At 34.0% G+C, this 14,820-nt stretch overlaps 2 protein-coding genes across 2 annotated transcripts; one reads left to right on the top strand and one right to left on the bottom strand.

The window, feature by feature from the left end:
- On the top strand, nt 1-6,348 carry LOC132131931 (ranBP-type and C3HC4-type zinc finger-containing protein 1-like). The gene is made up of 13 exons (XM_059544110.1): nt 1-143; nt 890-942; nt 1,046-1,190; nt 1,287-1,383; nt 1,501-1,699; nt 1,781-1,872; nt 3,275-3,451; nt 4,138-4,298; nt 4,378-4,489; nt 4,583-4,762; nt 4,854-4,952; nt 5,332-5,475; nt 5,560-6,348. Exons 2-13 carry the CDS (start codon nt 906-908, stop codon nt 5,638-5,640), a joined length of 1,524 nt encoding a protein of 507 aa, XP_059400093.1. The 5' UTR covers nt 1-143; nt 890-905; the 3' UTR covers nt 5,641-6,348.
- Nucleotides 6,349-7,639: 1,291 nt separating this feature from the next.
- LOC132131929 (TBC1 domain family member 20-like) lies at nt 7,640-14,535 on the bottom strand. The gene is made up of 8 exons (XM_059544108.1): nt 14,113-14,535; nt 12,725-12,910; nt 11,699-11,779; nt 11,412-11,598; nt 10,004-10,105; nt 9,677-9,818; nt 9,058-9,230; nt 7,640-8,978 (listed from the first exon to the last, which is right to left on the bottom strand). Exons 1-8 carry the CDS (start codon nt 14,156-14,158, stop codon nt 8,708-8,710), a joined length of 1,188 nt encoding a protein of 395 aa, XP_059400091.1. The 5' UTR covers nt 14,159-14,535; the 3' UTR covers nt 7,640-8,707.
- Nucleotides 14,536-14,820: the final 285 nt, after the last annotated feature.

Here is a 14,820-nt window from a genome sequence, read left to right as displayed (position 1 = left end):
CTTTCCTTCCTGAAGCAACCGAGTTTCACTTTTATTTCTTTAAACGTCCCTGGTTTTGTAAACAGCACGGATGATTTAATCAGCACTGTATCGTTTAAAACACGAACCCGAAAAGCTTTTTAAATACTGCTCTCCTATGGTTGGTAAGTTTATTTCCTCATATTTCACTCTCTGCTGTTGAGCTGAACGAGCGCTTGTTACATATTTGATTAGTTAGCTGTTTAAGTTGGTTAGCATTGGTTGGTTACATAAAGTCTAGAATACGTAGTACACTTTTATGTTGACATTTCTGATATAGTACCATAGTATTCTGAAATCGCCATGGAGTAAAATACCATGGTATGACCAGGGTACTTTTTTTGGAAGGGAATTAAATATCGACAAAAAATATCAGGGTTTTGCACATATATTTGTATTATATAAAATAATAAATATAATAATATTTAAAATATTTTTTGCTTGAACTATGGTACTGCTAGGTTTTTATGTATGTACTATAATTTGCTGTATTTTTGGACATTTACTATAGTATATAATTGCATATAATGTAATATGAATTTTATTTGTAATATTTATTGTTATAAAGTAATATATATATATATATATATATATATATATATATATATATATATATATATATATATATATATTATACCATTTATGTAAACAATTGATATATAAACCATGGTATCTTTAATACAATAATATTATATATAAACAAATGTATATATTGAATATTTATTTTAATGAATAAAATAAATAAAAAGTTATATTTATTTAATTTGTAATATTCAATTTATTAAAAAAAAAAAAAAATATATATATATATATATATATAAATAAATATATATACTTTTTTTACATTTTTTTTACTTTGTGTGTTTTAAAGCTTTCAAGCTAAAAGTATGGCTGCCCTAGATGCCTCTAGAAATATAAAAGAAGGTGAGTGCTAGTAAACGCATTATGCAATAAATTAATATATCAAAATACACATTTTCCACACAGCAGCATGTATTATGTTAACATCAAATTTTTGCTGTCCCAGCCGAGGATGCAGCTCGAATGCTGAGTGACGCCATCAACTCTAGAGACAAAGATGAAGCGACCAAGTACCTGGATCAACTTTTGGATCTAAAACTCCCAGTGTGTGTCAAAATAAATCCTGAAGCATACTCTAAAGACAGCATCAGGTATGCTGTTAGACTTGTTTAATTGCGGTGCGGAACACTTGTTGCTGGGGATCTGAAGCTATATGTGATTTTTTGTTTTGTTTTGTGTGATGGCAGGTTGAGAGTAGGAGTGGCGGATGCCGTGTCAGATTCCCACATCCCAATAACAGTGATGGTACCAGTTTACATGACAATATCAGAGCTGAAAGAAAAGGTAAATAGTGTTAGTGATGAACCTGTGTATGAAAATTCTTGTTTGAAATGGAAACCCAAAATGATACATATACTTAAGCCCTTATTTCCTTTTAGTCATTCACAACTTGTCTTTCAGATCAATCAAGACTATGGCTTCCACCCGTCCCTCCAGCGCTGGGTGATTGGGAAGCGCCTGGCCCAGGACAGAGAAACCCTGTATCAGTATGGGGTCACAAACCACGATGATACAGCATTCCTCTTCATCCTTTCCCCTCAGTCTGTCAATCTGAGCCGCGAACAAGAGAGAAAAGAGAAAGAGGATAGACGGATCTATGGTATCTAGACTGTATTTCTGATTTTTTTAAAATATCAGCTTGTATATGAGTTCACTGAACTGCATTTCTTTCTTAATGAAGATATAATCGAAATCGTTGAACGTCCACCTCATCGCCCACCAGAGCTCGTCGCCAGAGGAGTTAATCGCCCTCCTCTACCTCCCAAACCAAAGGTCTGTCTCTCTATCATTCTATCTGTTGCTCTATTGTTTTTGTCACTATCTGCAGCTCTCTCGTTTAGTCTATCTCTGTCATTTTCTTAATTGTTCTATCTGTTGCTCTATCTGTAGCTCTATCGTTCAATCTGTTGTTCTTTTGTTCTATTTGTCTCTATATTTATCATTCTGTTGTTCTGTCATTCTATGCATTGTTTTGTTGTTTTATTTATAGCTCTATCTGTTGCTCTGTCTATGGTTCTGGCACTCTGTCGCATTATCTATCATTCTTCTGCTCCATCATTCTGTTTGTTGTCGTTCTGTCTACTAGCTTTCATCCTATCTGTCGCTCTATCATTCTATCTGTCACTCTATCCCTAGCTCTATCTTTAATCTTTTCATTAATCTGTTGCTATGTTTCAATCGCTTTATCTATCGTATTATATATATTTTTTTTGTAATTTTATCTGTCGCTCTATGGTTCTGGTGCTCTTTCTGTCACTTCATCTATCATTCTATCTGTCGCTCTGTCTATGGTTCTGGCACTCTGTCACATTATCTATCATTCTTTTCTATTCACTCCATCATGTTGTCCTGTCTGTTGTCATTGTCTACTATATATCTTTTGCTATCATCCTATCTGTCGCTCTATCATTCTATCTAATGTTTCTAATGCTTTATCTGTCACTTTATCTATCATTCTATTTGTCGCTCTTTCATTCTGTAATTCTGTCTATAGCTCTATCTATCTGTCACTCTAAGTTTCTACTGCATTATCCTACAATTTATATATTGTTCTCTGTCACTGTAGCTATCATTCTATCTGTTGCTCTTTTTATGGTTCTGACGCTCTATCTGTCACTCTTTTATTCTATTCGTTGTTCTTTCATTCTGTCACTCTGTCAATCGTCTTTCATTCTATCTGTCACATTATCCGTTTCGATCACTTTATCTATTGTTCTGTCACTCTACCTCTCATTTTATCTGTTGCTCTTTCTGTGGTTCTGATGCTCCGTCACTTTAACTATTGTTCTGTCTGTTGCTCTATCATTCTATTTGTTGTTCCATCATTCTGTTATTCTATCTTTCTCTTTATCTGTCCCTCTGTCTATCATTCTGTTGCTCTATCTAGTTTCTATTGCTTTATCTGTCACTATCATTCTGTCACTCTATCGTTCTATTTGTTGCTCTATCAGTGTCACTTTGTCTGTTGCTCTATCTAGATTTCTGTTGCTTTATCGGTCACTCCATCTATCATTCTACCTTTCTTGGTTCTGTGTCACTCTATCATTCTATATGTTGCTGTATGTAGCTCTATTGTTCTATCACTATATCTTTTGTTCTATCTGTCATTCTCTGTCATTTTACCTGCTGCTCGCTCTATCTATCATAATTATAATAATTTTATTTGGTTTTATAGGCAGTTGGTTGGTCATGTCCTGGTTGCACGTTTGTGAATAAACCAACACGTCCAGGTTGTGAGATGTGCGGTACAGAGAGACCTGACAACTATAATGTACCTGACATATACCAGCCGGATGAGACAGAAACCAGGAGACTCCAGCAGGAGGAACTCGCCAGGCTGCAGTACGAGCAGGTTAGTTGAGAGGACCCCACATACTGGACTACAGTGAACTTTTAGATTGGACTGTGGGATGAAAACCACTCAAAAAACACCAGGTTTACATTTGTGGTTTATTAAATTACCTAACGTTATGCTTGCACCTACAAAGCTTTACTGTTTAAAAAGATGAATGGAAAGTGAAAATGGGGAACATTCGGAGAGTCTTCATATGGTTTTACTATGATTCACAGAATTAAATGCAAAAAAGTTTCTTTTTTTTGTTGTTAACTGAAAAAGAAATACAAAAATTATGTTTTAATAATTGAAGCAAACTTTAATTTTATACAGTCATGAATAAAAAAATATATATTTACCAATATGATGAAAATTATATAATTATTAGTAATTATTAGTAATCATAACAATTAAATGATTGTAATTATAAATGCTTGTATTGACTATTAATATTAGTTACATATTTTAAGAAATAAGTTCATTTTTAGATTCCTATTAAATAGATATATAACTTAATAAATTATATACAACTTTCCTCTAGGACAAATTTAAATGTTTTGATTTTTAGAGGATTTTATTAGCATCTTTTAATATTGTGATGAAAAAAAAATCAGCATTTTTACAACAGTGTCTTTTCCTGATCTGGTTTATTGTTATTAAAAGCAGATATATAATGCATGTTGCCTGTCCGTTTATGTACGTAGTCTATGAAGGATGAACGGGAGAGGAATTTCCAAGAACTCCTTGAAACGGATTCCCACAGTCTGGTGGGGAATGTGGAAGAGCTGGATTGTGCCATCTGCTTTTGCACCATCATGCCAGGAGAGGGCGCTGTGCTGAGAGAGTGCCTGCATAGCTTCTGCAGGTGCTGTGAGATTGTTTATCAGTTACTATAAACAGGAAGTAGTGAAACAGACTGAAATACAACTTTGAATATCCTACAGGGAATGTCTGAAGGAAACAGTTCTGAACTGCACGGATGCCGAGGTGGCTTGTCCTTACAGAGACCATGCTTACTCCTGTAACTGCAAACTTCAAGATCGAGAAATCAAATCGGTAAGATCATAAATGCCGTATTATTTAACCTTGGATTATTGTGGTTACCTGTTCTCTTAATAAAACACACCAAACTTTACTGTTTCCCACCAGCTCCTCTCCCAGGACGAGTACCAGAAGTTTCTAGAACTGAGGCTGAACATCGCAGAGTCGCGCAGTGAGAACAGTTACCACTGCAAGACGCCCGACTGCGCCGGCTGGTGCATCTTCGAAGATGACGTGAACGAATTCACATGTGACATCTGCAAAGAGACCAACTGTATCCTCTGCAAGGTGAACACAAAGTTTGTCGGTGTCTTGTTCACATTCAATTTTAAAAGCGTGTGTTATGGTGACCTAAAGGCCTGTGCATGTGCATCTCAAGGCTATTCACAAGGGAATGAACTGCAAGGAGTACCAGGATGACCTCCGTATTCGAGCGCAGAATGACGACGCAGCCCTGCAGACCACACAGATGCTGGATGTAAGTGGAAAATTAATTCCTTCAGCTTTTTGTTAGTATTTGAATTTATTGCCATTGTGAAACAGCACCGACTAGGGGTGGGAATTGTAAAGAATTTCCTCACTGGAATTGCAGTTCTAATGGCTACACAAACAAATAAGGAAATGCAATTTCATTGTGGAAATTAACATCATTGATAAGCAAATGTACAATAAATTCTCAGAATCAGATTCCATTGGTGGTGCTGTATTTGTTTGATTCACTACAAAGAAACGATTCATAAGAGTCATTTTGTTCAGGAATCATAGTACACTGGTTACACCTTATGTTTTTCAAATACACACAAAAAAAACAATAAACTTTAAGTTATTTGTTACCCATTGACCGGTTTCACTTCCAGCAACTCCTGAAGAACGGCGAGGCGATGAACTGCCCCAAATGTCAGGTGATCGTCCAGAAGAAAGACGGCTGTGACTGGATCTGCTGTCTGATGTGCAAGACCGAGATCTGCTGGGTGACCAAACAAGCCCGATGGGGACCTCAGGTTAGACACAAGTGTACATAAATCATTAGTTCAGTGATTCACAAACATCAAATGGCTAACCTGTACCTGGTTTCGTCTCCGCAGGGTGCTGGAGACACATCAGGGGGTTGCAAATGTCGAATCAATGGAGTCCTTTGCCATCCGCGATGTCAGAACTGCCACTAAACACTCATTCCACGAGCAAAAACATGCGCTACAGCAACAAAACACTTACAAAACTCCTTAAAAGAATCCAAGTGGGGTTGATGTGATGCATACAGTTTGCACTTATAGCTTTAAAACATTTGCTCAGTCTAGTTATATCACTGGCACAATCATCTGGATGTCAGGACCTAATAGATATGTTCTAGGACTAAATTTTCAGACCGTGTTTACAAACGGAAAAATATCATGGGATAATATAAACTGATGAAAAAGGGACATTTTTAAAATATCAAATACGTCAAACTGTCTTAAATCACTACTGGCAAACTGATGCTCTCGGACTTTGTGCAATGATATTGTAAGAGGAAAGCATTATGGTGTAAGAATATTGATTTTTTTTTTTTTTTAAAGGCAGTTTTTTTTTTAGCATCCAAAGATTTTTTTGTGTGCAAGATCATAGCAAAATATGCAATATGGAGCAATGAAGGAAAAAACACATTAAAGAAAAAGCAGAAGAAATGCAGCATAGAATGTAATCAAATGCATAATTTCACATTACGGTTATATTAAAAAATTAATACTAAAAAAAAAAAAATGTTGTCTAATAATTAGACTATACGTTTTTTTCCCCATATTGCATTTTTTTACATGTAGAAGCATTTTCATTCTGTTGACAATATTTTTTTGTTTACAAATTGTATAATTCAATAAAGCTGGTGTACAATTCAATTATTTATTCATTTTTTATAGACATCTTTAAATAACCTCTTAAAAATAAGTAATAATTAAAAAAAACAAGCAGTGCAAAATTAATTGAAAAGAACAAGTATTTTTGACTCAAATTATTTAACTTTTCTTTTTATTTAAACATATTTAGCAACATGGTCAAATGTGACATTAACATGAGCGAACCAAAGACAACTTATGACAATCTCTCAAAGTGCAAAAAATGAGCAAGAAGCGCGTTCTTTAGTGAAAAAGTAATGCAAAATAAAAGCAAAAGCAGTAGTTGTGTTGATGGCAGTGTGTTATTTCAATAAATCATGATTCATGGATTTTTTTGAACCAAGCAGTGTTGGATGTTACTCGAAGCTTTGATGTGGTTTAGTGGAAACGATCAGTTGTGAACATTTGAACAACAAAAATAACAACGTGCCATGATTCAACACTGAGTTTGAGAAACTACCGTTTACACACTCCAGAATCAAGGAATCTCAAGTCTGTTGATCAGCTGAAGTTATTCAGAAGTGCTTTCAATTCAATCTCTTGAGATTCGTGAGAGGTGCACGTTATGTACTAGGATTGGCACTTATCATAAAAAAATACTGTAATTAAGGTGATTCGGAGAAAGAAAAAAAACCTGCAATGTAGTGGAAAAAAAAACAACCTCAAAAAACATTAACATGCAAATTACGAACATAATAAAAGTTGATTCGCTCACTGCATACACTTAAATGAGATTCGTACCCATAAGGGGTCCTGGACCAATCAGACGAAATATCGAATTCTACAAACAGGTTTTCTAAAAATATTTTGGTCCTAATTTATTTTTAGGTTTTCAATGTTTGCAAAGCATAATAAAGAACATGGGGTCTCAATCATGAACCACAAGTTGAGCAAATTTCTGAAAAAGCCATTTTTGTGAGATTGTTGATTTTGAGGGAATGGTTTTAGAATGGTTGTTCTTCTTTAATGTTGTTTTTGTACGTGAATTTCTAACAAATTAATCGCAAAAAGGAAAATGTTTTACAAAAGACTTGACAACCTTCATAGACGCACATTTTTTTTCAAACATTAAATGTTTTTTGAGCTTGAATTTTAAAACAAAGACTCCTTTAATGATTTTATGTAGTTTATAAAACATTCTTATGTAAACTGTTTACATTACATTTTAATTTCAAAGCAAAAATTCTAACTATTGTTAATAAATTGTTATATTCAATTTAGTAAAAAACGTATTATGAGAAATGCACATGAATGACTGTCGTTATGTACATCATTCTTGAATTGTTGCAGTCAATTTAATACAACAGTTTACTTTATTTTGTATCATTATGAACGTGATGTCAAGGCATTCTTATGTAAATTGTCACATTCACTTAAATTTGATAATTTTTTCAAAACGAAAACTTTGTTTTACAAACAATATACTTCTTTTATAGGTACATTTCAAAACAAAAACTCTTAAATTATCGTTACTAAATGGTTGATATGAATTCAATGTGACAATTTATATAAAAAAAATAAATTTTTAAAGAAATAGTTCCAACCAAAATAGAAATTTGCTGATATTTAACTCACCCTCAGGCTATTCGAGAGGTTGAAGAGTTTGTTTCTTCATCAGAACAGATTTGGAGAAATGTAGCATTACATCACCAGTGATCCTCTGCAGTGAATGGGTGCCGTCAGAATGAGAGTCCAAACAGCTGATAAAAACATCACAATAATCCACTAGGATTTTTACTTTTAACCCGTTGCGTCTCCTGCTAACATCAAAATCTAACCATATATATGTTTAGAGAGGTTTTTCCATATTATGCTCCTGATTCAGACGAGACTATCTTTACACCTGAGAAAGCAATTTTATGGATAGAGAACATGTATTTTAAAGTTTAAAAATCTCTTAAATGATAGATTTCTTTCTTTTAAACGAGACGATTTTTCACTTCAGAAGATATTCACTGATGGACTGGATTACGTGTGGATTATTGTGATGTTTTTATCAGCTGTTTGGACTCTCATTCTGACGGCACCCATTCACTGCAGACGATCCATTGGTGAAAAATCCATTTACACAAAAACTTGCTCAGATTGTGTTTCATGTATGAGACGTGGAGTATACATAGAGCCACTGTACATCCAATCCAACCCCAGGATTGTGTTGCTTGTCCTCACTAGATCCAGGAAACATTTTCTTGTGATCGCTCTGCTTTACTGAATATTTCAGACTCAGCACCTCATTCAATGGGAAAAGGCTTGTTTAATTATAATAACTATGAACACATGTATTGTGTATTAGTCTAACCAGTATAAATACTTGGTTACAAAGTAACCAATCTTCAGTCCTCTGTGCTGTTTTTTGGCTCCTTCACGGGAAGAGTAAGTCTAGTTTAGGAGCCCATTCCAGGGCAGAGTTTACCACGGCTAAAGCGGCAGCCCCTAACGCCACGGTCAATCCCATGACCGCCAGCCGCATGAAGCGGCGTGCCGTGGGCCGGACGACTGCCACGCTCCCTCGCTGGGCCTCCAGGGTGCGCTGCTGGTGCTTCTGCTGCTCTTTTCGTCTCCGTCGAAGCACTGTGTCCGGACGCTGGTGCGTCGACGCCAACTCCAAGTCTTTATAGGTGGAGACAGCCGTCCTGGACCAAAAACAAATAAACAGTGTTTGGTGGGACATGTTAGTTGCGAGAGAAATACATTTCTGGAAGGTAGACTTACAGTTGACTGCGCTCTCTGGCCAGCTCGGATGGAGGGAACTGAACGAACAGGTCTCCTGCGCGGCTGATCAGGGTCTCGTACGGCAGGTCCTCTGGGATACGGGACAGGAGATGGTGCATCATGGCCATGTCACACTCACAGTCCAACACCTCGTCCTCTCGATGCAACACGATCTGCAAAGAGAAAACCACTCTTGCACTGAGATTGAGTCAGACTGCGCTTGTGTGTTTGGCTTTCTACTTATCTTACAGCCGTGTATGGACAATGTAAAACATACATGTGGATTTTCTTTATCTGTGTGTATTTAATGTGAAAATCTTAACATTCTTTATGGTAGTATAAAAGGGTTAAAAACAATACTACTATTATGTAACTGTACTGTAAAAATGTTTAATTTGTGTTTACAATTTAGTCCCTCACCTACATTTGTCAAACATCAAAAAGTTTATGGAGAACACAGTACTTTACTGTTCAAAAGACAAATAGTGTGGACATGACAGAATGTGTCAGTTATTTATTCCGACTGAACAACAGCCCGATTCAGCTCTAAATAAAAAGCTGAACATCAGAGACTCAAAGATTCAGACGATGGTTTCGAGGACAACAACTGGAAACGTACCACAGCAGCAAAGTAGATGGGCATGAGGGGATGGCAGGCCAGGAAGAAGTCGTACAACCGAACCACATGCCGGAAATCTGACAGTACGTGTCCAAACCAGGTTATGAGCCAGCTGAGAGCGAAAATGGTGCCGACCTCGGCTCTGCAGACAATATAAAGACTCTTATCTCAAATTATACAAGTCAATAAAGATGGTTTGTCATCATTCTTTCAGGAGATGCTTTTAATTTTATGTAATTATGAAGAAAAAATGAATCAAACCACTGAGCTTCAGCACAGACTAACAAACCAAACACATGAACTCACAGAAAATGGGCGTCTACTCACTGCTGCATCCAGTCGTACACTTCAGGGTTGACCCGCTTGATTATGGGCATCAGGTAGTTCAGGATGTGTTTGGTGTTGTCCATAGTGGGGTCCATAAAGTCCCTATAATATACATTTCTACTAGATATTAAAACAAAAAATCATTTCAAGATGTTTTTTTTTTTTTAATACAGTAACTGAAAAAAATTATAAAATCCATTTATTTTCAGAATAAATGCCCATATGAGAAATATATACATAAGCTATGTATAAATATTTTAAAATGTAAATAGAATTTAATTATAATACTTTTTAATATTAACATAATAATGTTTTTTTTACAGTTGATGAAATGTATTGAAATAATGAAACTAATTAAATTATATTTAATATATTCTATGCACATTAATTACCGTCACTATCATTTTAGTTTAGTATGATTACATTTATCATTATTATTATAGTTAGCATTATCATTAATTGTTATACATATGATTACAGTTATAGTTACTGTTATAATTGTTATTGTTATAATTATCGGTAAAGATATTGTTATGATTACAGTTATCGACCTAATTACGTCATTTCATTATAGTTATCGTTACAGATATTATGATTAAATTTATCATTATTATTATAGTTAGCATTATCATTAATTGTTATACATATGATTACAGTTAGTTACTGTTATAATTGTTATAATTATCGGTACAGATATTGTTATGATTACAGTTATCAATCTAATTACGTCATTTCATTTTAGTTATCGTTACAGATATTATGATTAAATTTATCATTATTATTATAGTTAGCATTATCATTTATTGTTATACATATGATTACAGTTATAGTTACTAATATAATTGTTATAATTATCGGTACAGATATTGTTATGATTACATTGACCATTATTTTTATAGTTAGGATTATCATTTATTGTTGTACTTATGATTACAGTAATGAATGTATGCATAAATATATTAAAATGTAAAGATAATGTAATAATATTAATATTTAACAATAATAACAACATAATAATAATAATAATATTTTTTTTTACAGTTGATGGGATTTTTTTTATTTTGAAAAAAAATGAAAAAAAAATTGAAATAATGAAATGAATTAAATTATATTTAATATATTATATGCACATTAAATGTAATAATAATTATTATATATATTTATCACATTACAGTAATGATCTTCAAAAAAAATTAATTTATAAACATTTTAAAATGTAAACAATACTGAATAAAATTCAAATGCTAATTTGTACTGACGAGAATAGCGCTTTATTAAGTTGAACAACATTTCAGAATGAATAAAAATCTGCAAAAATGAAGTGATTAATAAATACATCCTGTGTCTGTGTTTTGGTGAAGTGTCCTGAAGCGGTTCTTGCCGTGTGTGTTTCCTGCTGTTGGCCCACCTGAGGTGGTGAGTGGAGAGTTTCTCCACCAGGGCAGTGGCCAGTCGTTCCCCCAGCACCAGCAGGAAGGTCACCACGATGTCATGGTAACCCTGATAATAGTGCAGCTGTGGGTTTTTCACCAGCACCCGCAGAATAATATCGATCAGCTCTTCCTGAAGGCCTTCCCGCTGCTCGTCTGGCATCCCTGCATTCATTAAACCCCGCAAACAAACAGAGAGCAGCTTAGACATGAACCAAGAGCAGCTGAGGGTCCTGAAGGAGTAGCGGGGGGCCGTTCTGCTCACCTGGAGGGAAGCGTCTCAGGGATCTCTGAACATCTAGAAGCACTTGGTTGAAGTCCTTGTTATTGTCTCGATCGACCGGCTCTGGAAATAAACACTGGATTCACATCTACAGCACATGGCTTTCATGAAGTGAATTTCCATGGATTTCATTCATTCCCTTTATCAGCATAAATTAAGGCATATACAAGAAATGTCTAAATAAAAGATGTGCATTCATTTTTTAAATGTAAATATTATAATTAATTTATACGTATCAAATTATATGTATATTTAATAATTAATAATAACAATGGATAATATTTTTTTTTCACATTACAATTATTGAAAAATATTTTTTTGTTGAAGGTAATTGCACTTTACATAAATAAAAGCTGTAGTAATATTTTAAAATGTAAATAATGCTAATTAAACTATGGTATATGCATATTTTATTTAGTAATATTTAAATTAAATTAAATAAAAAAATATTAAATTAAATTAAGTTTATGAATTTAGCAGACAACTCACAGTGCATCCAGGCCAACAGTGTTTACCTAACATTAATAATTAAATAATAATGTATTTTTTTCACATTACAGTGATGATAATAGGAATTTTGGTTATGGTAACGGTGCTTAATTATCTTGGACATTAAAAGACCTATAATTATTTTAAAATGTAAATACAAATTATATTTAAATTTCATAATTAATAATAATGTATTTTCAATACAATGAGTGAATCAACAGAATGAATGAATTATGCTAGATTATCTGGAACATTAAATATGTATAAATATTTAAAAATGTTAATTATATTTAATATAGATTGAAGCACATTTAATTAAATTACATGTATAAATATTGCGTATAAATATTTTAAGTGTTAATAAATAATAAAATCATTTATTAAGATATAATAAACTAGATTATTATTTATAGTTGAATAATATTTAGCATATTCCAGGGTGAGAGAATGAAAAAGAGATTATTGTTGTTGGATGAAACGGCATGTTTTGTTCTCAGAATCTCAGAATGTGCTTCTCACCCAGCTGTTCAGGGATGTTTTCTACAGACACGTTGAGCAGTCTGGGCCACACCAGCCGGCGGATCTCGTCGCTCAGCAGTCCTCCTTCACTGATGGCCATGCGTCTCAGAGCGGCCACATCCACGGGCGTCGTGTTCAGGGCCTGCGTGATCTCCGCCGTCTTCCTCTTCCGTCTGGACTCAGCATCTGCCAACATGATGACCGCGGTCAGCACCTGAACACGGTCACGCTGGCACTGATGCTAACTGCACTTCAGCAGAACAGTTCGCTGGAAATGTTGACTAAGTTGACCAAGATCTTTCCCTTTCATTTGCGCAAGTGTTTTTGTCTAAACAGCTGTTCCCAGAGGGACGGCGCTTTTAAAAGACTTGGTTTGGTTTTGAAAGGGAACTATTTTTCTCTGGCACACAAAACACAGTCACGTGCAAAACATCAGTTTGTGTTAGCACTGTAACAGTTTTACTGTACATAATGAGTGCAGATATCTCATGCACGATACATTCTTCAAAAGTGTTCTGAATAGTGCTTAAGATATGAAATAATGAGCATTACACCTTTAAATGTGAGAATAAGGACTCTGCCACAGACATAATCAAAGGATTATGAGGCAGAAATAAATTATCCCCACACCTATATATATACATATATATACACATATACACACAGACATATACACACACACACAAACAAAATGTGCTTTTTATATTAATGCAACAACTGTCTTTTTTTTTTTACATTTATCTATCCATACAGAAAGATATTAATTTAAAAGCATTATTTTTATTTATTTATATACATTGATTCATTTCTAAAATCCCCACATATCTATCTGTATAACTAAATTGTATTTATATATAAATATAAAGATATAAATTACACATGAAACACACACAATATGTTTCTTTATAGCTAGCTAGATATTTTCAGTATTATATGTATATATAATCTAAATCTATATAAATATATAGATATATAAATTATACATGTGTGTATACAGTAAATTATATATATATGTGTGTGTGTAATAACTGTAAGGAGCTTTACTGTAAAATACTGAAGGTAAACAAATATATATGCTTCGTGTGTGTGTGTGTGTATACATAATTTATATATTCACATATATTTAAATATATATATAATTTTGTAAATATTAATCTATTTATATCTTAACAAGTATTCGTATAGCTTTTTATGCTATATCTATTTATATATAGTAAAGATAACAATAAAAAAAACTTATTTCAAACTCATAAATTATCCATCAAACTCTACATTTTAAGAGCTTTAAGAGCTGTAATATTTATAGCATTCACTTATCGACCGGTAACGTTAAAGTGAAGCAGTAAATCTCTCATCGTGTATTTAATGAACTCTTCAATTAAACCCACCTTGTTTTCCAAATCCATTGAGGCTCCGAGACTTCTTCAGATTCATCCTGTCACTGATGTCTTTAGATGCAGCTTCATCATTCACTCTCAGGGAAATACTAACAGCTGACGGGCTTCTACTACTTAAGCTTGACAGCTAAAGGCCACATCCTCTCCTCAGACCCGCGTTAGCTGGATAAACTCACGGCACGTGAAGCTCATCTGTCGCTCCGGACGGTTTCACTCATGTCAAGGGTTTTACATTAATGTTTTCCGCCGAACCAAAGCGGCATCTCTGCGCCTCTTTTGTGCCATTTCACGCGAATCGCCGCAGCAGCTCCAGCTGTAGTTTCATCTGGTTGATGTTGAGGTGTGAGTGAAGGATTATGGGAGTTGAAGTTTAAATTGCTCACGCAAAAGGCGGCGTCAGTCAGCATTCAAAATAACGGTCACTTTTAAAAAACACAATAAACACACAAAACTTATTAAAAATTATCAGATAAAAAAATAAACACGTTTAACAGTCTTTAGAAAATGCTTTTGTACCTACGAAAAGGCATTTATTAAAAAATAAAATAAAATAAAAGAATTTCAACTTAGTACACATTTTTTTTATCATTCAGTCAAGTGCAGTCGAAGACAGCCATGCATTTGTTGACGGTTTGTGATATTTTTGTAATAGTTTAACGAAACGTTTATTTTGAAATATAGTTTTAAAATACGCTCATA

This window comes from Carassius carassius, chromosome 48 (assembly GCF_963082965.1).
Source record: "Carassius carassius chromosome 48, fCarCar2.1, whole genome shotgun sequence".
Classification (NCBI taxonomy): Eukaryota; Metazoa; Chordata; class Actinopteri; order Cypriniformes; family Cyprinidae; genus Carassius; species Carassius carassius.
Note: the sequence above shows the minus strand (reverse complement) of the source record. Positions and strands in the feature narration are given on the sequence as shown.